General features: G+C 36.7%; 2 protein-coding genes across 6 annotated transcripts; both read left to right on the top strand.

Annotated features, from left to right (window-relative positions):
- The first annotated feature begins 2,342 nt into the window (after positions 1–2,342).
- On the top strand, positions 2,343–12,329 carry LOC100257852 (OVARIAN TUMOR DOMAIN-containing deubiquitinating enzyme 7). 4 transcript variants are annotated; one of them, XR_009466251.1, is made up of 13 exons: positions 2,343–2,465; positions 2,666–2,772; positions 2,863–2,938; positions 3,870–4,019; positions 5,074–5,135; positions 6,747–6,831; positions 6,944–7,093; positions 7,285–7,405; positions 9,306–9,433; positions 9,520–9,614; positions 11,208–11,350; positions 11,459–11,510; positions 12,051–12,329. XR_009466251.1 is itself a non-coding variant. In XM_059738683.1 (11 exons), the coding sequence occupies exons 1-11, from the start codon at positions 2,415–2,417 to the stop codon at positions 11,335–11,337; spliced, it is 1,158 nt and encodes a 385-aa protein (XP_059594666.1). In that variant the 5' UTR covers positions 2,344–2,414; the 3' UTR covers positions 11,338–12,329. The 4 variants fall into 4 exon arrangements, 1 of the variants encoding a protein (XP_059594666.1); XR_009466249.1 differs by having other exon boundaries at positions 2,344–2,465; positions 9,517–9,614; XR_009466252.1 differs by lacking the exon at positions 2,343–2,465 and having other exon boundaries at positions 2,656–2,772; positions 2,856–2,938; positions 9,517–9,614.
- A 483-nt stretch (positions 12,330–12,812) lies between these two features.
- On the top strand, positions 12,813–24,019 carry LOC100252430 (probable E3 ubiquitin ligase SUD1). Of its 2 annotated transcripts, none has more exons than XM_010654486.3 (9): positions 12,813–13,194; positions 18,129–18,794; positions 19,016–19,780; positions 19,887–20,098; positions 20,221–20,583; positions 21,696–21,889; positions 21,980–22,143; positions 22,229–22,375; positions 23,064–24,019. In XM_010654486.3, the coding sequence occupies exons 1-9, from the start codon at positions 12,994–12,996 to the stop codon at positions 23,457–23,459; spliced, it is 3,108 nt and encodes a 1,035-aa protein (XP_010652788.1). In that variant the 5' UTR covers positions 12,813–12,993; the 3' UTR covers positions 23,460–24,019. The 2 variants fall into 2 exon arrangements, with proteins under 2 accessions (XP_010652788.1, XP_002278365.1); XM_002278329.3 differs by having other exon boundaries at positions 12,830–13,194; positions 21,699–21,889.

Raw genomic sequence — 24,019 nt, 5'->3', positions numbered from 1 at the left:
AAAATTTTAAATATTCATGGATTAAATTAATATAAACATAGATATATATTAGAAGCTGTATGGGAAAGGTAGCCAATGGGGAGTTGAGGTGGACAATGTGACCAAGTGGTTTAGTTGTCTCCCGAAAACCGTCATGAGCTTGACTCTACTCCAACTGGTCGGAGTGGGGCCTTCCGAGGTAGTTTATCCATCGCTTTTAGCAATAGTCCCGATACTAATTCCTTTTAAAATAAGCTAGCTAAAGTAACTCTTTCACTAATCTGCTTCGTTTGGACGCTTCTGATTCAGCAACCCTTGGATTTGGAGCTGTGGTGCAACCAAACGAACCTACAAGTGCAGCAGAGAGAGAATCAGCTACTAATGAATTTTGGGTTTAAGAGTCTGTATTTTTTAAAGTTCCATATTTAATAAAATTTTAAAAACATTTTAAAAGATTTTAAAATTAGATTATATATATTTTTTTAAAACATGTAAATTACGGATAATTCAAATCATGGCACCCATCAAATTAAGTTCCGATATAATATTAAATTATTAAATATTTTTTAAAATTTAAATTTATAAAATTTGAATTTAACCTGTATATCATAATGTTATATTGTTTATAAGGACAATTATGTTTTAGACTTAGTTAAATAAAAAAATTAAGTTTTAGGCCATATAATTTCACTATTCAAGTCTAAAACCTAGATGAAATTTGAAATTTGAGAAAAAGGATATGAATTTTTTATCTTTTAAAAAATAATATTTATTAAGTATGAAAAAAGAGAGTAAAAAAATATTTTGTAAACCTCAATAAAATTTAATTTAATTTAGTGATTTGAAAAAAAATACACCATTTTCCAAAAAAATAAAAATAAATTATTATTATTATTTAAAAATCAAACATCTTAAAAAATATATATTTTTAAAATTATATATATAAAAATAACTAAAAATATGTCAAATTTATTTTTTTTAAATGATATATTTTTAAAATATATATATATATATATATATATATATTTTAAATCATTTTTCTAAAAATAATAAATTTTCATAATAATTATTAACAAAATTAAGATAAATTTTTTTATCAAAATAGAAAATACTCAAAATAGTTTTAAATGGTATATTGATCTTTTCACATTTTATATCATTTCCATAAATTATATAATTTTCATAAGTCAAATTTTAATTTTTTGACCCGAGGTGGTTCAAAACATAATTATCCTTGTTTATATCCTTCTTGCATTTATTTACACAATTTAACCTTGATCTCATTTATCGTGTGGTTTCGACGGAGTAGACGTTACCACATCGATCCGACTTAACGACCTTACCATTTTCCGTTACATTCGTTACTTCCAAATGAAAAACTGTAGTATCGTTTTCCATCCACCGTGAAAAGAAGAGCAGTCACATCACCTAATGAGCTCAGCCAACTACTCCTATTTATTTTTTCTCTCTTATTTGTTATTTCTTATGCCAGTTTAGATACTTCTTCACTTTGCATGAGGCTTTTCGTGTCTTCGATTGCTTGTTAGTTGCTTACCAACCTCCCATCATCCCATGGCCTATCTCTTTAACAAAGTACACATACACTATAGGCCCCGCTTGGCCAAGTAAAAAGCACTGATGCTTGTTTAGTCTCTTGTTGTTCCTTCACATCTACTAACCTCTTTTCCTTTCTTTTTTTTTTCTTCTTCTCTTTTTTTAAATTTTAGTGTGATCCCCTTATCCAATCGTTTTCGGTGCACCAAACTTTATTATATATTATCCTTATTTTCAATTAAGGTTTGGTTTTGATATCATCGATTATAATCTTAAGACTATTTATTCGTATGACTTTAAAATACATCTATTGTCTCCTACTGGGATATTTAATAAGTTTTAGTCCCTAATGTCACCACATGACTAACCTTCTAAGCACGATCTCAATTTTTGTGCTCCATGTGTCTAATGCCCTACCATCACAAGAAAGTCATTAATAGAACGAATAAATGGGCTATGGGACCATGGGCCACCACAGATATAAATGGGTGCTTCGAGAAGTAGACCCACTTGCCCATTGGCCTAGGTCCCCTAAGCCAGGGCATCGAACAATCTCTATCTCATTTGTTCTGTCGACTTGGTATGTTTAATGCACGCACTCACCAGACCCATCACACTCTGCACGCATATGGTTCTGCTTCGAAATTCCAACCTGGTGGGCCGAACTCCATATCGTGCTCAACCCTTCCGGCAAAACATACGATTGGGCTTGGGCCACACTTAACCCAATTCAACTTCAACCCACTACCACTCTAAAATCGGTTTTTCCGGAAGAGTGGCCGCGGCCACGGCACTAGTACAATAAGCCAAAACCTAGAGTATCGAAAACGATGTTACAGGGAAAAAAATAAGAAAAAGAAGAAGAAAAAAAAAAAAAAACAATGGTTCAAGCAAAGCATCAACAGAAGTCTAAAGCCAAGAAACAGCCCCAGGTAAATTCTTATTCTAGATTCGATGATTCGTTCTCTCCTAAAATCCACTGAAAACCTCAGCTGATACTATTCGGCTTCATCTGGCTGTGTCTTGTTGTTTTAATTTCAAGTTTCAAGAGATGCTTTAATGGTTGTTTTCATGGAAAATTGCTTTCTGGTTCAGATAAGAATTACTGAATGTAAGTTTGTTCGGTGGACAGATGAAAAAGCAAGGAAAGCAGGCTGACATTTCGGAGTTCCGGGCTCAGCTCGATGCGTTGGGCTTGAAAATTATTCAGGTGACTGCTGACGGAAATTGTTTTTTCAGGTCAGTCTTTAGTGGATTAATCTGAAATGGTCAATTTGATATTGTGTGTGTCTACTGTAATTTGATTTGATCACTCTTGTTAGTTTGCAGGGCCCTGGCAGATCAATTGGAAGGCAACGAGGAGGGACATGAAAAGTACCGCAGCATGGTGGTGCGGTATATTTTGGTAGGGGGGAAGATTGATTGTTGCAGTTGTATCTGTAGTCGTTGATTCTGTGGCAATATCATTTCAACTATTTTTATTATGAAACCTTATCCGAATGAGTGTACTGGACTTCTGAAATAAAAATGGCTGTGGACTTCAATATTGTGGTACTGAGAATGTAGCCCCTTAGGGTGCTCAGTTGGCTAGGGTTAATGTCAGGATGCGGAGTAGACGCACATGGTCCTAGGTTTGATTCCTGTTGCTGGTTGAATGCCCCAATTACCCAGTGCTGTTTGTGGTGGGCATGGTTAGCATTTCGAGGTTTGGGTTCCCACGGAGAGTCTGAACTCGGTTGTCAAACGTATATATATAGATATATATTACTCTCAGTTGGCCCAATCTGTGCCCATATGTTCCTGTAGTGTTAACTGTTTAACGTATTTCATTTTAAATCATTGGGCGAGTTCCTAAAAGAAACTCCTGTTCTAGTTGGCATATATGTGAGCAAGCAGAATGTAGAAGGGAAGACAACCAGTGATATGTGCGAGCGTTTGTCTAATATATTAGAGTTTGTCTGTATAGACAGAAGAAATTGACCTTTAGATGGGATTTAGGTGTGGCTATGGTTCAAGCGATACAATATTTACTGCTTACAAGGATTTATTCATGGATAAGTCTTGTTCTAATGCCTCATATAATTCTAAGCGGAGTGTAAGTCAGTTAGATGTGTTTTTTGAGGCATGCCTAAGGCTGATGCACAAGAAGAATGCATCAATGAAACCACAGAGGCAACCTCTGGTTACTTGACTCAATAAATCATATCTTGGCAAAGAATCTCTCTCTCTCTCTCACACACACACACACACAGAGAAATAACTCCCAATTGCTGTTTTTTATTCCTTATTGAAAAAACCAACTTGTGGATGAACCTTATATTGGTTATCTTGAACAGGAAAACCGTGACATGTTTGAGCCATTTATTGAGGATGATGTGCCTTTTGATGATTATTGCCAGTCCATGGAAAAGGATGGCACATGGGCAGGACACATGGAATTGCAAGCAGCTTCTCTTGTTACTCGTAGCAATATATGCATTCATCGAGTAAGACCTTTTAATATTTCTGTTTGTTGGATTTACCACCTTAAACAAATATTTGTTTTATTAAAAATATTTATTTTATGTAGTGCCCTGCTTTTCACATTTAAAGTAATTGTTTCCAAACCTGGACTGCTTCAGGTTGAAATGGTATTTTACTGTGGAAGCATTAGGAGGAGAAGAACACCTAAAGAAAATGGCTGCACCTGCTCTAGCTTTTAATGTTATGATATTTAAATAAAGATTAAATGTACTAAAAGGGTTAGAGAGAATGAAGGATGGAAAGAAGTGTAAGAATGAAGAAGAAAAGAAGGAACTGCTCTAGCATTTAATTTTATGATATTTAAATAAAGATTAAATGTACGAAAAGGGTTAGAGAGAATGAAGGGTGGAAAGAAGTGTAAGAATGAAGAAGAAAAGAAGGAACTGAAGGATTTGATTTTTGAAAGTGTTCAAACCAATTCTACCAAGCCACTTCCATCTAATCAATCCCTGCCTTCTGCTTGATAGAAAAGAAAGAGAATTTTATACATACAAAATGTAATGATAGGCTTGATAGCTATGTAGCCTATGAGTATGCATACTGTTAAAAGTGTCCATTTTTTTTATACATTTATTATTAGTGCATCAATTATGAAAAAAACTGCAGACTAAATGGTAGTCAAGACATAAAATCTTAAAATGCTCCAGGGGCTTCCATTGATCTGCACAGTGAAATGTAACTAGATCTAATTAGGTATATGTTTGACTTTTGCTGCCTTGTTTACCTCCTAGCATTATGATTACATAGGATCCTAGGCTTTAGGAGGAATTGATTTCACTGTGACAGTTCCATTTTGATTTTATTTTAATAATTTCTATTTAATGGTTTTATTATGGCACTGGGAAGAATTTTGAAATCTCGGTGATTATGATATTGTTGATCAATGTGAATATGATAAATCTACGATGGATACTTTTCACTGAAATCAGTATGCACTCCCCAAAAATGTGGATTTCATGATTACATGAACCTACTGTAAAATAAGGTTCCTCATCCCTGCTTCTTTCCTCGATACAGCATATGTCGCCTCGCTGGTATATACAGAATTTTAATGCCTCTGGAGCTCGGATGATCCATTTGTGAGTACTCTAGAATCCTTATCATGATATTGCTATTACTTTTTCTTAACATAATTTAAGTCTAGACTAAATAATTGTTTTTGTTGCACATATTGATTATGAAATTTTTATTCCTTGTTATTGCATATCTATTTTCATGAGGCTCTGGCTTTTTGGTAAAGCCAAATGGTGAAACAGGATTTGTGTAGCTAGCTGCAAGTAGATTTAAATAAAGCTTTGTTTAGTTGAGCTTATGAAGCACTCGAATTAGCGGTCATGTAATGCAGAATGTACAAGCTAGAAAGCAGAACAATGTTATTGACAGATTTTTGAAGTGGAAATTTTGTTTCATAATCATTGTGTTTTTTATGTGATGTGCACTCATTAGATTAATGTGATGGAAACATTACAATGTCCATTTCCTTGTATATGGGAATAAAATTAACTGTGTATTTATTTTATGTTTACTCATTGACAAACATAGGACTACACGGGTAATAAGCAGGCTAGATGGCTATTCTATGATAAGCTCACAAGGTCTGGTTCTCTGTTGAGTATTGACATGGAAAATTACAAGGCTTTAATGTGGAGAAGAGATCAAGCAGTTTAGAAATTTTAACATCCACAAAATAATGTTGAATCTTAACACATCAATGCAGGTAAGAAGCTACCCATGTCTTCATTTTAACTATTCTAAAATGATTGAAAAAGGCAGTAGAACATGTATTATTTTGTAGGTAAAAGAGAATATAGTAAAGGGCGTTTAACAAAAAGGGGCACAATAGCACTACCCAAGTGCACCAAGAGTATGCAACATGCACCACTAGGCAGGAAAATAAAACTGTAAGACCTTAAACAATCCATAGAATCCAGTAAGGACATAAAACTATCGATAAAAAGACTTTTGAGACCAAAGATAAAGAGAAATGATGGAAGGCTTATTTAGCAATAGATATGGATGGTTTAAAATTTCATATGTTTTAAGATACTGAAAGTTTTTAAGATGCCCTCTTCCAAATGGTCCAAAACAAACATAACAGGGTTGTCCTCCAAACTTTCCTGTGCTTCTTATCAATAAAACTTCCATGCTATCCAAACAACACCTCCCTCACCTTCCAAAGGAACATCCAGAATAGGTCAAGTATAGAGAGTAGGGGATGCCACAAATTTTGAGTTTCACCACAATGGAGCAGAATGTGGCTTGCTGATTCATCATCTCTCTTGCATTAATCATGTTTTATCAATGAGTTCTGTTAGCATTTCTTCAAAAATTCATTTGAGCCTAAACATCTTCTCCTGTTAATACTGACCACACTCCACTGGCACTTTCCTATCCCAAAAAAATGCATCATTTCTGTTTCTAAGGCAGGGTGATCATCCTCCCATGCTAGGCTGCTTCATCAAACTTGAATTTCATATTGTTAAGAATTCTTTAGTATCGTCAGAGGCACTTTAGGTCTGACAATTTTCTGTGGGTTGTTAAGCTTTAAAATATATAAATTGTTAAATTTTCTTTGCCTTGGAATTTTCAGTGGCTGTATCAACATTGTTACATTGGTTGCTGTCAATTAGCTTTATAATAGAAATTCAACGTTTCATTTCTACAGCATAATTTGCTAAAGTTTTTTGTAGATCTTATCATGATGGGGAACATTACAATAGTGTGCGGTTAAAGGAGGATCCTTGTGATGGACCAGCTAGGCCAATCATAATCAAGGTTTCTTATTTTAAACTTTCTTTGGTTGTTCTTATGACAAAACAATATGGTCTACTGAAAGTTACAAAATTCACCTGGTAGCAGCATTCTAATAACTTCTACTTTGTGAAAGGCTGATACTGATCTTTCGGTGGCATCTCATCAAGTAAAAGGTGCATCCAGCAAGTCTAAAAGTGGAGCTGGCAGGAATATCATTGATGCAGGATCCATCAAATTGGTCATGGTTGGAAGCGGTTGTGAAAATGCGGAAAAAGTTGAACAGGTGACGAGCCCCCTGCTAATTTGCATTTGTTTTGCCATTTCTTTTATTACTAAAGTTTCTCTTGTTATAAGATTGTAACATAAAAAATTTAATCTTCTGACTCCTATGTTGTTGGTTTTGCAATGAAACTTATCAGACATGGAGCTCCTGACGATGTTTGTTTTGCTGTTATTATTGGTGATCTATTCCAGGTTTTGGTAGAACTAAGCGGTGATGTTGATGCAGCAATAGAATATCTGATAGCTGAACGGGAAACAGAAGAGGACTTGGTTGAGAATGATAAACTTCTTTGTCAGACAGATACTTCTTATGGTAATGGCCGGTCAGTACCTTTTCACATTCCAGATAAACTTACGAGTGGCCACTGAAACATATTGTTTATTTTGTTAGTTTGTCAATTCATTCATCTCTCAGGGGCCTTTTTTGTTCTTTCATTATGCCAGATTTTTGCAGTCCTATCCTCTAGATCTAAGGAAACAGTTACTTCTGATATGCCGGTCAATTCCTCCTCCATGTCTTCTTGGGATTTCAGCTTTGCTTTCTCAAAATAAGGATTAGAAATCAGATGAAAAATGTTTATATGTTTTCTTTTGAGCATAATCCCTAGATATTGGACCTGTCCTCCCTGTGTGCAATGTTTTTCATCATTTCATGACCTCAGCACTTCACTAGGCTTCTAGGTGAACCTGGCAGGTTAACTCAATGCAGGGAGAGCTATTTTTGTAAAATGGGGGGAAATGCTTACTAATATATAGCAAAAGTCTCTTCTGGTGTGTTCACATGCAAAACTTTGTTTCTTGCATTTGCTGAAGAAGCCTTCTGAACTTGGCCCTTGAGGCCTGCTGAGGTTGCAAGTGGCTGGGGTAGGGATGGAGCCCTAGGTTTGGCTCCATGTCTGCACTTTTAAGCTTGAATTGTAGTCCTCCAAAGGTAGTTGGAAAGTGAGTGCCTCCAAAGGTAGTTGAAAAGTGAGTGCCTCCAAAGGTCAAAATTTCAGCCTGCATTGCTTGCCATTCAGCACATGGTTAGGCAGATTATAGATATGGCCCTGCTTGTCCTCATCAGGGCATATCTATAACTTGTCCATATTCCTCCAAGATAGTGATCAAATTCACTTATCAAATCCATTAAGAAGAAGGGTTTGAACCACTGGAACATGCTTTCTTCTATCCATGAAATTACTTGATGAGCTATTTGCCTTCCTTACACCATGCTGCTGAGTCCCTTTGGTTGTTAGTTTTGTCTTTTTTCTTTTTTGCATGGGGTGGGGAGAGAACAGTAGGTTTTGGTGGTACTTGGCTAGCAATATTTGTTTATTATTCTTTGCCCTCTTGAAGGTTATTGTATGCTATATTCTTTCCCGACGAATGAAATGTTGGTGTTTCCTGCCAAGAAAAGGTTATTCATATGGTCAATTCCCTTGAGGCTAAGCTCAAGGTGACCTCTAGATCTGGTAATAAGAGTTGGCCTTGCTAAGAGTGTGGCAGCCATGGAAGAACATTTTAGAGGGCATTAGTAGCCACCTTAGGAGTTGGAGTTGGGTGGAGGAGGTGTTGTGTTTGGTTTGCTTATATTTGTTTTATTTTGTTTCTTTACTGAAGGCAAAATATCTTGTCCACTTCTACATTTTCTTTTTCTTTTACTTTTTATCTCTTCTTAATACAATCAATTGTTGCTTAAAAAATGCTGCATTTTCCTTCATAAGGTTGCATTTAGTCTTTGAATGCCATGAATGATGACTCTCAGATAGCACATCAACTTTAAGGGACTGATAAATACTTGTATATCTTATTAAGTTCCATCAAGAGTAATCTGATCTTCATTAATAAAGTTGGGGGATCTACTAAACTTTATGATTGTACTTCCTAATTTTTGTTTTTATCTGTCCTGGCTCCAAATGGTTGATATTTGTAGGAGGGTGAGTCGATGGAGAAACCTGTTATTTCATTTAAGCAGAGCACACTTTAAGTCAGTAAAGAAAAATATGTCAGTTTGCTTTTTTTCTGCCAAAAGTTTCTGTTATCCAATTCCTATTCTTTTAATAGTACTGTAAGCTGGATTAGAACTGGGATACTGTACCCGGTTTTTCATCTTTGCCTGACAAGTTTGACTAATATTTCAATGGCATTGTTAAATGTTTTCCTTGCTTTTTGCACTTTGCAACTTTTGAGGTGATTGCTTTCTGCCTTATTTTAAGATTTCTGAGGTCTAGGTGAAAATGACGATCGAAAGGTTGAGCGAGGCAAAGAGATACTTGAAAATAACAGCTGCAAGCAAGATTCATCTAGTAATAGTATTGGACAAGCTCATGATGATAGCAGTTGTAGACGTGATGAAAAGGTTTTCCTTTTTGCTTCCCCTATTTTGAATTGGTTTGAAAAGAATGCTTATTATTTCCTCATCATTGTTTTTGGTTCCTGTAGAAGATCCCAAGAAACCAGGTTTGTCCATGTGGCTCAAAAAAGAAATGCAAGACTTGTTGTGGATCAGTTGCTGGGAGACCCTCTACTAAGTTTTTAGTGTATACTTCTTGAACCTTTTTTCTTTGTTCTTTTTCTTTCCCTTTCTTTCCTTCTTCTTTTAGGGGGTCAATTTGAATAGATGTTTGTGCATGTGTGTGAATTCTAAATCCAACTTTGTCTGAATTGCCTTGTGACGGTACACTTGTTTACTAAAAAGATTCTTTTTTTAGCATATAGAAACAATGGAATACCTCTTACACGAAGGTCCGTGCATCAATATAAACAGCCCAACATGTTCGTTTGCCTGACAATCTAAGATAGACTGATGTTACTGGCATAGGAAAATCTAATAATGAATGTTCCACATTGATTATGTGATACATTGGACTGGGGTTGTTCTCTATATTGTTCTCTTTCATTCTTTCTTTTCTTATTTTTCAAAAGAATTGCTGCTATTTTTTCTTGTTAGTTGTTGCTATCACTGATTAGCTAATGAATATTCAATTCAGTCATTGAAGCATCTTCCTTGAGTGTCTTTCTTACAATCTTTATGGTTTAAATATCCATGCTTGTGCTCTGTCGCCTTTGAAAATTAATTCAGGAGACATTTGGATGAATATAGAAATATGAGGAGGTTGAAGGTACAAAGTCAAATGTAGGCAACAATTAATAAATTATTTTGGTATCAGAGTGTATCCTTCATTGAGAAGGGCTAATATTTTTGAAGGGTTAATTTCACTTACCTTCTCTCAGGTTTTGGTTAAATACACTTGGTCTCTATTGTTTTGAAATTTCATCAAATATCTTCCTTATTTTGAGTGAGGGAAGGTGAGGGAAAATAATAAATGAAAATGATATGAGAGGTATTTGATGAAATCAACCCTATTTTTGAAATCAAATTCTTGAATGAAGACCAAACTGAAGCAAGCCTGTTGTAAACCCTAAACTGATCCTGAAAAATTATTGGTAGCATTTAGGATGATGAATAGACACTAAAAATCTTCTTATTAAACAGTCTATTGCACTTTCTGAGGATGCTTTAACAGGAACCTTGTTGATAAAATAAAATAATAATAATAATAATAATAATAATAATAATAATAATAACAATAATAATAATAATAATAATAATAATAATAATAATAATAAAAACAGTAGTTAAACATTTGCAATGCTGCTGAATAACAGTGGTGATGGGGGATTTGCCTGTTGATTGGCCAAAGGAGAAGCATATTTAGAGCAAACTCTTAGCTGGACTGCCCATGAATGTTTGATTGATACAATTCAACATTAGAAGAATGTGAACCCAAGACCGTGTTCTTTATTTGTGCAAGCAGTCCCACTGTATGTTATTTCTAATTTGGTTCCATCAATAAAATATAATGTTTTAGGATCTCGTTGTCTGTTGTAAAACCTTAAGTCAAGGATTTAGAAGACTAGGGTACTGGATACTGTAGTTCTGTTGACCATGCAATCACTTATGTCTTGGTTGAGTCTTTTGAGTTCAAATCTTATTTATATGCTTCAATGCATTATCTGTTTTGTGGGTAATTAACAAAAAAAAATTCTTAACTAGTTTCATATCTGATCAGAAGCTTCCCCGCTTCATTCTCTATTTTCTGATCTGTTGTCGTTGTTGCATGTTGCACCAGTAACCAGACAGTTGACTCTAGTAAGGGTAGAAAGGAAAGGAAGCAAGGGAAGAAAGGTAGATCTGCTAAATTTGTTCCCTCCGCTAGATCTAGTGAAGGGCCACCCGACGTGGGTGCACTTTCTATTTGATCAGGACCCGAAGGTATGATACCACTACTAATTGTATTATCTATGTTCATCCACATCTATGGAAATTGGTGAGTATACATTTGATAACTATGGTTCGTGTTTTGTCTTCGTTCAACCAAAGGTCTTCATTCTGCTGTCACCAGAAGAGAAACAGATACTAGACCAAATCAAAGGTCAGTGATAAATTCTTGTGAAATTTTTTGTTCATTTCTCCATTATGCTTGCATACTGAAAACTGAAATTTTGTTACATATTACCTTTTCCTCAAATGTACTTGGATCACTTGTCTGATTTGCATGTTGACACGGGATGAAAGAAGTTTCCCTCCAGACTGTGAACCAAAATATAAATCTAAAACTTCGACTGAATGATCTCATCGATTCTACTTGTTCTGGTCATCCTCATCTTTTCTCCCCCGCAAAGTCCCCTTTCATTTTCTTCCAGTTCAGAGTATAATACCGGAATCCAAAACATGGTGTCTTGAGACTTTACTGTATCCTCTCATATTAAATTTCTCACCATGAATCCAATTTTGAAATATGCAACTCTCAGAGGGTGTTTGACGGTGATTTTAGGAAACATTTCTAATCTTTTTAATACTTGAATGATAAAAAATTTCAAATGTTAAAAATGTTAGAAACACTTCCTAGAATCACTACCAAACGGGCTCTTAGTTGGCGTTTATGACTGATAATTTGCCTCTGGCTTTGTAGGTCTCCTAAATGCTGGCGCGGGTGCTCTTGCAAATGTGTTTATACCAAAAGGCGAAGGAGGATATCTGCTGTCCACTGCTGAGAACTTCAACCATTGTAGAAATCAGTCCCAGATTATGGCTAATGCTTTGCCGTCCAAATTTAATTTTATTTCTGAAAGCAATCATGTAACATGGACCTGGTTGGTGGACAACGTTTGTGCATTAGAAGTTTAAACAAAATGAAATGACGGAAATAACAAGAAGAAAAGCAATGAAAGTGTCATGTATTTTTATTTGAGATTCTGTTGGGACTGTCTTCTTCTATATACGTTCATAGCCTGTAAGAGACAATTTTTGGCTAAAATGTATTAGAATGTTATTTCAGGATGAGTGGGCTGAGGCCAAATGTTAGAATTCAGGTTCTGAAACTTGGAACTTAAATTTAAAGTCATAACCGGGATTTTTGACTAATTGATCATGGGAATGCCATTTTAAAATTATTTTAGGAGATGATTTAATTCTATTTTTTAAAAATAAATTATTTTTGCTCACCGAGCTTGGTACGAATTAATGATTCTCACCAACTTGGCCTTACACGTCATTTATGATGATTTGTTTATGAGAAATTAAGCCTAAGATAATAAATTTAAATTGTTGGAATATAGCGTGAAGATATTTGAATAATTTATTTATTTTTCAAAAAAGTTAAAACATAATTAAAAAGCGGAGATATTTTTTCTTTTAATTTTAAAAAGAGTAAATTGAGACCGCATCCAACGGCAGCTTAATTAATAGAAGAGCTTTAAAGACTGGCAAAATAAAATTCTATTATTTTTCCGTCCGCGCGCCGGGTAAGAGGTGATCGCAGTCTTATCGATCGACTCTTCTCTCCTGCCCGCTTCGTCTTGCAGGGAAACCTCCTCTGAATCCCTAACCCTCTGTTGCTGTCGGCGCCGGCGACAATGGAAATCGCCGGACCGCCGCTGGCTTCCGATAGTGAAGATAGAAATGAGGAGGACGAGGACGTGTGCCGAATTTGTCGAAACTCTGGGGACTCTGATAACCCTCTCTATTACCCGTGTGCTTGTCGTGGCAGTATCAAATTTGTTCACGAAGATTGCCTCCTTCAGTGGCTTGACCGTAGTAAAACTCGCCGTTGTGAGGTACACTAGCATTTGCCCTAATTCCGTGTATATGCGGACGCACTGTATTTCTCTTTTAGCCGTTCGCTTGTCGAATTTTGGTGTATATTAGGGTTATTGTGATGTTAATTTGTGGAAAGTGGATTGATTTTCAAAACATGCTGTTTTTTTTTTTTTTTTTTTTTCATAAGTTTCAAAACATGCTTGATGATATCTGACAAGACTAGGAAGAAGATAACAACAACAGATTCCTACTGCTGGTAGGAATAAAATCCAGAGAGTCAAGTTTCAGAAGTTCTTTTGGATGCCCAATAATTCCTTTCTCCCTTCCCTTTATAGAGAAGCACATCCTTATTTATGCTAATATTCCTACAATTAAGCCAATTGCTAATCTCTAATCCCCTGATTAAATATTATGCTTCTCACTTTATGCTCCACAGTCCATGATTACTTTTTATTTGCTTTCTTTGCTTCTCTGCCTCCACTTCCCTAGTGATCACATAACAATCCACCCCTTTTGATATTAGCCTTGTCCTCAAGGCTTAAATTGAGGGAAATGATACTGGATATCTTGTAAAATTTTCCCATGCAGCATCCTTGGGATATGAGATAGACCAATGAATCAATAATTGCGTGATTGCTTGGTTGTTTTTCTTTATCATCCGATGGTCCAAAATGGCAACAGGTTCAACCTTCAATCACCCTTCATCATCTAGAGGAGGAAGTGCACTCCATGGAACCACTGTGCTTTCCACTTTATTCTTTAAACAAGAAACATGAAATACATGGTGGATTTGGGATCCCTCTTGAAGTTGAAGTTCATAGGTCACTCTACCAATACGCTTTATGACCAGGAATGGGTTGGAGATGCAAGTAGGCCATATCACCCTCCTTGAACTCTCTATTAGCAATTTGTTGCATTTGATATTGTGCTTGGTAGAGGTTTTCTTTGAGCAGACAGATCATGGAACCACGAGCTAGCAAGGTGTTTTCTACAGTGGGTACAAGTGCTTCTCCTTTCACATGTGGAATATAAGGTGGTGGGGATTTTCCATGCACACCTTCAAAGAGTGTGATTTTGGTGGAGTGAAATGAAGTATTATACCACCATTCTGCAAGTAAAAGCTATTTGAACCATTCGTAGGATGACCACCTATGTACAACATAGATATTGCTCCAAACGATGGTTAACTACTTGAGTTTGTCCATCCATGTGGGATGGTAGGTCAAACTCATCTGCCACTTAGTTCCTTGAGGCAAAAATATATTCTGCTAGAATTTACTTGTAAAAATTGGACTAACAATTGTATTAGGCAACCCATGTAGCTTGAAGACATTATCCATAAAGAGTTGTGCAACTTTGGCATCAGTGTACAGATGACTTAGGGCCATGAAGGGAGCATATTTGGTGAGATGGTCCACCACAACAAAAATTACTTCCTTTCCATGGGATTGTGGGAGTCCCACTATAAAGTTCATGGATGTATCACTCCATGTTTTTTTCGGAATTGGGAGTGGTTGTAACAGTAATGGTGCAGCAACATTTCTAGATTTATTGGAAAATGTCACAATTAGCTACATATTTGCACACATCCTTATGCATTCCATGCCAATAGAAAGTTCGTCATATCCGATGGAGAGTTTTATAAACACCTAAATGGTCTCCACTTTGAATATCACAAGCCTCTTGGAGAATGGATTCCTTGAGGGCAGAATTTTTCCTGAGCCATAAGTGATCTTGGAACCTTAATTACCCATGTTCCCATGTAAAATTTTGATAATTTGATGGGTCAGTTTCTATTCCTATAATCAATTGCAGAAGTTTTGGAGCAATAGCCCATTCAAGCTATAATATCTCCATCCACTTTTAGTAGGCGTGGAGAAGGCCATGATAGACATGCATTCTTCCAATTGTTGAGATAGCCCATCTCTTACCTTTTTTTCTTGACCAGCACGATATGAGATTTCAAAATCAAATCCAATGAGTCTAGATAGCCACTTATGTTGCACAGGAGTAGTGATATGTTGTTCCAGCAAATATTTGAGGCTATAGTGGTTTGTCTTGACCTTAAAGTGCTGTCCCAACACTTGAGGACTGTAAAAACTATCACAAGCATCTTGTTTTTGGGGGTAAAAAGGGCTTGATTCTGAAGGGATAAGGCTTTGCTTACAAAGGCAATGAGTCTTCCTTCATACATGTGTACTGCACCTAATCCGATAACAAAGGCATCACATATCACAACAAAAATCTTACCAAAATTGGGCATTTCAAGAACTAGTGTCATTCTCTTAGTGTGTTTGAGCGAGTGAAGGGCTTGTTTTGCTTCAAGAGTCTAGTTAAAATTATCTCACTTAAGCATTATGGTTTATAGCTAACTTATCTTTCCATAATCCTGAACAAATTGGCGATAATAACCAGTTAATCCCAAAAGCTCATGTAAAGCCCTAGGAGAGGCAGGCTTTGGCCAATCCACCATGCATGCAATTTTAGCAGGATCTGCAACTACCCCTTTTTTTGAGATGAGATAGCGAAGATATTCTACTTCTTTTAGCCAAATAAGCACGTAGACAGCTTTACATATAACTGTTTGTCTTTCGATATGCCTAACACAATGCTGATATGATGAGTATGATCAATCCAACGATGGTTATATATTAATATATGATCAAATAACACAAGCACAAATTTATGAGGAAATTATTTGAAGACCTCATTCATAAGGTTTTAAAATGTAGAGGGTGCATTGGTTAGCCCGAATGGCATAACTAAAATCGTAATGACCTTCATGTATCTGAAAAGCAATTTTATGCACATCATCAGGGTGTATTCTTATTTGATGGTATCTAACCCGAAGATCCAACTTTGAAAAAAATTCTGTACCATTAAGTTCAACCAACAACTCATCAATGGTTGGGATGGGGAACTTGTCCTTGATGGTATCTTGATTCAAGGCTTGGAAACCAACACACATTCGCCAAGTGTTATCCTTCTTTTTTAACCAGCAAAGCTAGAGAAGAAAATGGGCTCAGACTAGGGCAAAGACTTACAGCTGCTAACAATTTCTTCACAATCTTTTCGATTTCATTCTTTTGGTCATATGGATAACGATAAGGTCATACATTGATAGGAAACAACCAGGTTTCAATGGAATGTGATGGTCATGGGTTCTAGTGGGTGGAAGCTCCTTTGGCTCAACAAAAACGGATTGGAATTACTCCAATACAACAAGTAAATCTGGGTGGCTAGTGTCATGGAATGAGGCTTGGGTGGATAATAAGGTAACTTGGCTGGTATTTGGTCGGTAAGGATTTGTAGAATGGGGTTGCATGGAGAACAATTGCCCCAAGTCACCATGACTTGATTGCTTCAAGGTTCTTTGCATCTGTGCAGCATTGATTACTCTTATAGCCCAGTTTTGGCTCCTCATGGCACATGGCCCTTTAGCATAAATTCCATGTGAAGATATTTAAAATCCCATGATATAGTCCCAAGGCTAGAAAGCCATTGTATGCCCAATACCATGTCACACCCTCCTAAAGCAACCTCATATCCATGGCATAAATGAAGCTTTGCATGGTCCATTGCAATTGTTGGCACACAACAGAACTTGTTATTTTGGTACCATTAGCATCAACCACCAAAAGGGTGTTGGATTGTTGTACAACACAACCCTCTCTTTTAGCTACATCTGGGTCAAGGAATTGTGTGTGCTGCCTGAGACAATAAGGACAGTCATTGGCTTTTGTTTGATGTACCCACTCAGTGACATAGTGTGGTAGATATTAGAATTGGCCTATGCATGAACGGAAATCACTGGATCTTCTGCTTCTGTATGATCAATTTTTGAATCTTCATTATCCACATTACATTCTTCTTCTTCACCTTTTATTAAATTTAACTGGCAATTATTGCATCGATGTCCAACTTCATGCTTTTCATCACAGTTATAACACATACCCTTGGCTTCAAATTGTGAAATTGGCTTGATTGGGGGACTGTGTTGGTTTGTGCTGATTTGCTCAATGTAGGTGTGCTAGATTTGAAAGAGTTATGAGCCTTGCAAATTATAGCTTTCATAGTTCCCTTTTGAAGGCGCACCAATCCAATTGCCTGAGTTAAAGTGATGGGCTGTAACATCTTAACACTACTTTGAATTTCCACTTGTAAACCACTCGGAATGTATCTCACAAAGAAATCTTTAGGTAGACCTTGGACATGACCTAGGAGGGACTTGAATTGCTCCAAGTACTCTTTGGCTTCAGCTTAGTAAGTTGTCCTAAAGCATCATTGTATTTACCTGGACCAAACCGACTGATAACATCTTCAATGAAAGACTCCCACCCAATATATGACTTGGTGACTTCATAACCTTGATCCATTCATGGGCCCTTCCTTCCAAATGAATGGAAGCAATATAAACCCTGTCCACATCATCTGTGTTACTCAAAGAGAAAAATCTGTTGCATTTATAGACCTTACCAGTTGGATGTGAGGAAACTCAAGCTTACCATATTTGGTTCAAACAAAATCTCTACCTGCTAGTTGATGTGGACCACTGTGGCTCATAGCATCTCCATAATCTCCTTCACCCTATTTGCTTACTAGATGATCATATTTGAGGTTTATTGCTGCCATAAGTTGAGACATCTCAAAGGAAAATTCCTTTACTCTGTTGCCCAAGGCTGGAGAATGGAGCATTCTCTTGAATAATGAGTTGCTGTCACCATCTTGTAATTTTTATTTGCCCTTGTTTATCATTATTTAAAATGAGCAAAAAAATTATAATAATAAAAATAAAGTAAATATAAAATTCGTTGATTTAATGTATTGAGCTGTGAATTTGCATCTTCAGCTTGTGCTATAGTTTACTTTAGGTTTCCTCACCTGGTTAAGGAAAAAAATGTTATTTCTTTTACAGTAGACAGGCTTGATGATGCTTTTGACAAAATTGCAGGTCTGCAGGCATATGTTTTTGTTCTCCCCCATTTATGCCGAGGATGCACCAGCAAGGCTTCCTCTCAGAGAGTTCATAACTGTGATCACATTCAAAGTGTTCGATGTGCTGCAAATCTTTCTACACAGTGCCTTCTCATTTTCTGTTTATTTCCTGCTAATTTCGTTTGGTACATATTGGATATGGCAATTAGCTTTTGTGAGGAGTTTAAGTGAAGCCCAAAAATTATTCTCAAGTCATATATCTACTAAAACGATTGCTATCAATTGTTTTCATGGCTATCTACTTTCTGGCATCATTAAATTTGTCTTTCATGGGTTCACATTTTTGAGAGATTTCTTTATTCATCTGTGGGACCTAAGAAGACAGAACCTTGAGGGAGAAAATGGGGGCAGAGATGGTGTTCATGCTGCCAGAAGGCCTCCTGACAATGCTGATAGAGATTTTGTTGGTGGAGGTGAAGGCATTGCTGGGGCTGGTCAAATAGGTAGAAGAAATGCAGAAAATGTAGCTGCCTGGTTGGAGGTGCTGGCAGCTCAACTTGAAGATCATGTTGGACGGATGTTTGGTAGACCGAATGGTGTTGGAATTATAGAATTTTTTCCGTTTGATATGCTTGTACGCATACAGGTCCCTGTGTTTCGTTTACTTGAAAATTCATTTTCTGTGAGTATGCAAATTCTTTTCCCATGTTTTATCGTTTCTTGATCTGTTATTCATTCAGGGCAACTATATTGTGCCTAAATCATGATTTTATTTTTTTAAATATTTTCCTAGGTATTGAGCCTTTCATAATTCTACACATACCTGTTGCAGCTGTCTAGTTTTTTATTGTTTGTAGTGTATAGCTTAGATATTATATGCTGAAAAACTATGATTCTCTGCAGGTTCTTTTCAGGAACACGATTTTCCTTATTGTTGTAATTTTTATCCCCCTTTCCTTGGGACGAGTTTTCTCTCTGCATCTATTATGGCTCTTCTCCTCTGCTACAATTCCTGCTTTATCATCAGTCATTCCACCAACTCAAACTCATGCCTTAGCGAATAATGCATTAGGCGCTGATGCAAATTCATCGTTGGAAAGTCGTAGAGATGACATGCAAAACCAGGTAACAGCGGTGGTTGCGGGGATGTTAAAAGAAGACTCGACTGGACTGGAAGATGTCTCAAATATAATTAGCAAAACACTTTCAGCAAACCTGTTTAAAGGAGAAATTATCAGAACATCTCACTTGTCTAATGAGATGACTCTTGCCATAGGTTACATGTTTATACTATTGTTCTTCTTGTTTTGCCTTGGGCCACTTTTCTTGATTCATTATTCTCGAGGTCAGCGATTGAACTGGGGGAGGTTATTTCATATTGCTTATATAGCAGAGGCAGTCCTGTCCATTATAAGAAAATTCTGTGCAGTCTTAAGGCATTTTATGACTATGGCTAAGGTTGCTTTCATTCTGGTGATTAAGTTTGGGTTTTTCCCTTTGATATGTGGCTGTTGGTTGGATATTTGCACCTTAAGGGTGTTTGGGAAGACAATTGTTCAGAGGGTTGCATTCTTTTTAGAGGATCCTGCAGCAAGCTCCTTCTATCATTGGATCGCTGGAATTCTCTACATGCTACAATTCAGTTTTTCGATGAATCTTCTTCAAGGGGTATGGTTTACTGCATTGTCTAATCACGTTCATATGTTCAATTTCTCTCATCGCCAGTTTTCTTCTTGTGAGATGTCTGACCTTTCAGATTGCCTGCTTCTGATAGGTCTTGCATAATGGAGTCTTGAACTTTCTTCAAAATCTAGCAGATCCCATTTACATTTTGTTCCACAGTTTGGTTGAAGACCCAGTGCACAAGCATGCTGGCAACATTCTTTTGGCTGTTGGTATTCATGGTAGCTTGGTTGTGATGCTGTTCTTTTTACCTGTCAGATTAGCCGTGCTGTTTGTACCTTCTTTATTTCCACTTGATCTTTCGTAAGTTACTAGCTTATGTTTTATGGGTTCCTTCCATTACCTATAGCTTTTCTTTGTCAGTTGTGCACCTTTTTCTTTATGTCTCCTATTGGTTAACACGTTGATGTCCACTTGCTCTGCAGTTTGTCAGATCCACTTACAACCAGGTTTCTGTTTCATATCTGCATCCCATGGGCTACTCGTTATTTTAAGCTGCGAGCAACGGTTAAAACCCTTCTGTGCCAGTGGTTTACTGTTGTTGGCCGGGAACTTGATTTAACTGATGTCTTACTGCCTAGACCTGAGGGCAATGGCATGGAGGAAAATGCGGATGTAGAGCCAGAGCAGCAGCAAGGACAACATGATAGACAACTACATGAAGAAGTTGGGCAACGAAATAGGGATCTAGGTGCACTTGCAAGTGCTGAAGATTCAAATTTAGGCATATGGGCATCTGGGAACTCTGATGTTGAAGAAAAGAATGGTGATGAACAAGCTGATTCTGAGTAAGTGTTGACATGCATCGGTAATTTTCAAGATAGGGTAGAATTTGGGAAAGGAATTTGATGAAAGTGAAACATGGCATTCATTTTGAGTGTCTCCATGAGTTGAGGTCAAACTTTGCTGGGTGTAAAGCATTGCTATTACAAATCATCCTCACTTCATATGGAAACCACACTAAATCAACCTTTTTTTTATTTTTTATTTTTTATAAGAGCGTGAGAGTATACAGGTCATATACAAGTAAACCAAGCAAAAAACAGAAAAAGGGGGTTACAAAAAATATACTCCCTCCCTCACCCAATACCCAACCACTCTATGAAATCAATCAAATGCGTATATCCACCGCTATATATACCCTAACCCACATAGAGAAATTGCTTAGGAATAAACATTTTAGTCTTTGATCAGACAATTCCTCATCATAAAAAAATCTCCTGTTTTTTTCCTTCCAAAGCGTCCAGAAAATGTGAGTAGGAGCAGCTCTCGAAGCTTTAATGCACCTTTTCTCTATAAAAGTCCCATGTCACCCTTGGAATGTTTCCCTAACTGTCTCAGAAGTAACCCACTGAACACCAAAAATGGAGAACACCATCTGCCATGGTAATTTTGCATTGTCACAATGAAGAAGGATATGATCCATGGTCTCTAACTCCCCTTTGCATAAAACACACCTGTTGGCCAAAATCCACCCTCTTTTTTAAAGTTGATCCAAAGTCAAAACCTTTCCCCAACAAACCTCCCAAGTGAAGAAACTCACCTTTGAAGGAATCCAAGGGTTCAAGGGTTCCACACTATCTTTAAAGGGAAAGGCTCCACACTAAATCAAGTTTTCCTTTCGTTTGTGCATAATATCTATTTTCGACATTGAGTGTTGTCTCATCCATATAATGCTTCAACCTAGAGTTCTATACTATTTCTTTTTTAACTGGAATTAAAAAAAAATATTGGTTTATGAATTTGACATGTGTGTCTGCATGTCTGCCTATTTTCATAGCTGCTATTTTTTTACATTCTTATATATGTTTAGTCAGCTACTGCACTTTTCCAGCAGTAAGTTGTTTCAATTGCCACTCACTCTGTTTATGAATCAGAAATGTGAATTGTTAAATTTTAGCAGGTACCACCTTTTTCTACGCATTTTGCTGTTATTGGTGCTGGCATGGATAACTCTGCTTCTATCTAACTTGGTCTTGATTGTTGTACCAATTTCACTTGGACGTGCGCTCTTTAATGCTATCCCTCTTCTCCCACTAACTCGTGGCATCAAGTTCCCTCTCTTCTCAGTAACTCTTGACATCAAGTTTAATGGTAAGATCATTGTTTGTACTATTTTCTTGAACACACATTATCATACTTGTGGAATGGAAATTTTGATTTTTCTTTGACTTCTTTTAACAGATATATATGCATTCATTCTTGGAAATTGCATTATACGGACTGTCGTAACTGGATCCAGGTATGTTGTACAACATGTCCAAACAGGAAGAGCTGGGGTTCTTTTAAAACAAATTTGGAAGTGGTGTGGCATTGCCCTCAAAAGTTCTGCACTTTTGTCAATATGGGTAGGCCATTGATTTTCTTTGGTCTGTTACTAATCTTTTGATTTTTTTTTCTTTATTTCATTATAACTGCTGAAATAATGTTCAGATCTTTGTCATCCCGGTATTGATCGGTCTGCTGTTTGAGCTTGTGGTGGTTACACCAATACGGGTGCCGTTGGATGAAAGCCCAGTGTTTATCTTATATGAGGACTGGTTATTGGGACTCATTTTTCTCAAGTTCTGGACTAGTCTGGTGGGTTCGGATCATCCTTTTTATATATAACTTGAAAAATATGGAAATTTTAATTATTATATTACATTAACAAAAATGTAGGGAGTTATGAAAGAATGGTTATTAGGCTTGTGAAGAAGTTGCAATGTTAGTGCACCTCCTAGATGGCTGCTTTGCTGATTGTAGCTAACTGTCCTTTTGCATATATCATCTATGTGCAAAGGATCACCATAAACTTGGCATGGATGACATGGTTGTCTTAGAATCCTTGTTTCTGGTGTATGGATTTTTATTGGATGACTATGATCATATTCTGGTGCTGGTGTTCTCAAACATGGAACCATCTACTTGTTGCTGCTATATTGTGGGACACTGCATCAGTGTTCACCACTGCTGCAGTTATGACCATGGGAATGGTCTAACAGGATTGGTTATAGATGTGCCCTCAAAACAAGAATTATGAAATTTAAGAAAACAAGAATCAAGGGTACATATTTTGTTTGGCCCCTCTGCCCAATTGATTTCTTCTTGTATGTTGTGGTTAGATTGGGAATTATTTTCTCTTTCTTTGTCTGGGAAATGGTGTGGTGTTGTTTAAAGATGGCAATTAGAAGCAAAAAATACTTGTAGTTTCGGTTGTCGGGGAAAGTACACAGTCCAACTGATCATTTTGTATCATGAATTTGATCTCCTTTGCTCTGTCAAATAGGTACTGCTAGATGATGAGGAGCTCTTTGTGGACAGGAGTTGGCGAGTAAAGTTTGAGAGGGTGCTAAACGATGGTTTCTCCCAGTTGCAAGGCCTCTGGGTGATGTCGGAAATTATAATTCCGATCATGATGAAGCTGCTGACAGCTCTCTGTGTTCCTTACATGTTTTCCAGAGGGTTATTCCCCATGCTTGGGTATCCATTATTGGTCAATTCAGCTGTCCACCGTTTTGCCTGGGTGGGCTGCCTTGCCTCTATTTTCATGTGCTCTTGTGCTAAAAGAATCCATGCCTTGTTCATTAGGATGCATAATGCCATTTGGAATGAGCGTTATCTGATTGGCCAGAGACTGCATAACTTTAAAGAAGTTTCTGGAAGAGATGCAAAGCAAGGCTAAGAATACATCAGAATTGCAAGTGCAAATTTTGCTGGTGCTGTTTTAATCCAGCATTAGAAAGCTGTTCTACATGTGAGGCTCAGGGCATTCATGACTTTGGTCCCAAAATCAGAGGCTGGTTTGGTTATGGTGTTGGATAAAACCTTTAATTTTAGAATCAAATACCTCTCTCTGCTGCTGCTTCTTTTGTTGGAAATGCAGGTTAAAGAAAGAAAAAAAAAGAAAAAAGGAAAGGATAAAAAGGAAAAGAAAGAAGGAAAGATAGTTTCCTCATTGAGCCTCTGTGCAGATGAGAAAATGCTGTAGAGATTATTATTTAGAAGGTTAGTCACCAAAGAACAGGTTTGTACACAGATTTTCTTGGATCGTTATTCCCCATTTCACTGTTGGAAGTAAGGTGGTTTAGCTATCTGTATATATATGTCTTGAAGGTAAATATAACAATAATGTACGAGATATTTAAAAACCTGGATTTAGCATAAATTTCAAGTTCTGAATCATTGAGAATAAAGAGTTGAATCTTCTGTTGTGAAATAAAATGAACCTTAACATTAGTCTGA

The sequence above is a fragment of the Vitis vinifera genome, chromosome 7 (genome assembly GCF_030704535.1).
Source record: "Vitis vinifera cultivar Pinot Noir 40024 chromosome 7, ASM3070453v1".
Taxonomy (NCBI): domain Eukaryota; kingdom Viridiplantae; phylum Streptophyta; class Magnoliopsida; order Vitales; family Vitaceae; genus Vitis; species Vitis vinifera.
This window is presented reverse-complemented; position numbering and strand designations above follow the sequence as displayed.

What these genes read in the sequence shown, in the direction of transcription:
- LOC100257852 (XM_059738683.1), top strand. Translation starts at nt 2,415, where the DNA reads ATGGTTCAAGCAAAGCATCAACAGAAGTCTAAAGCCAAGAAACAGCCC. An exon ending in CTAGGCCAATCATAATCAAG is followed by an intron (nt 6,832 to 6,943) that starts GTTTCTTATTTT and finishes ACTTTGTGAAAG; the next exon opens with GCTGATACTGATCTTTCGGT. An exon ending in CCCTCTACTAAGTTTTTAGT is followed by an intron (nt 9,615 to 11,207) that starts GTATACTTCTTG and finishes ATGTTGCACCAG; the next exon opens with TAACCAGACAGTTGACTCTA.
- LOC100252430 (XM_010654486.3), top strand. Translation starts at nt 12,994, where the DNA reads ATGGAAATCGCCGGACCGCCGCTGGCTTCCGATAGTGAAGATAGAAAT. An exon ending in TCTTGACATCAAGTTTAATG is followed by an intron (nt 21,890 to 21,979) that starts GTAAGATCATTG and finishes TTCTTTTAACAG; the next exon opens with ATATATATGCATTCATTCTT. An exon ending in TCAAGTTCTGGACTAGTCTG is followed by an intron (nt 22,376 to 23,063) that starts GTGGGTTCGGAT and finishes TCTGTCAAATAG; the next exon opens with GTACTGCTAGATGATGAGGA.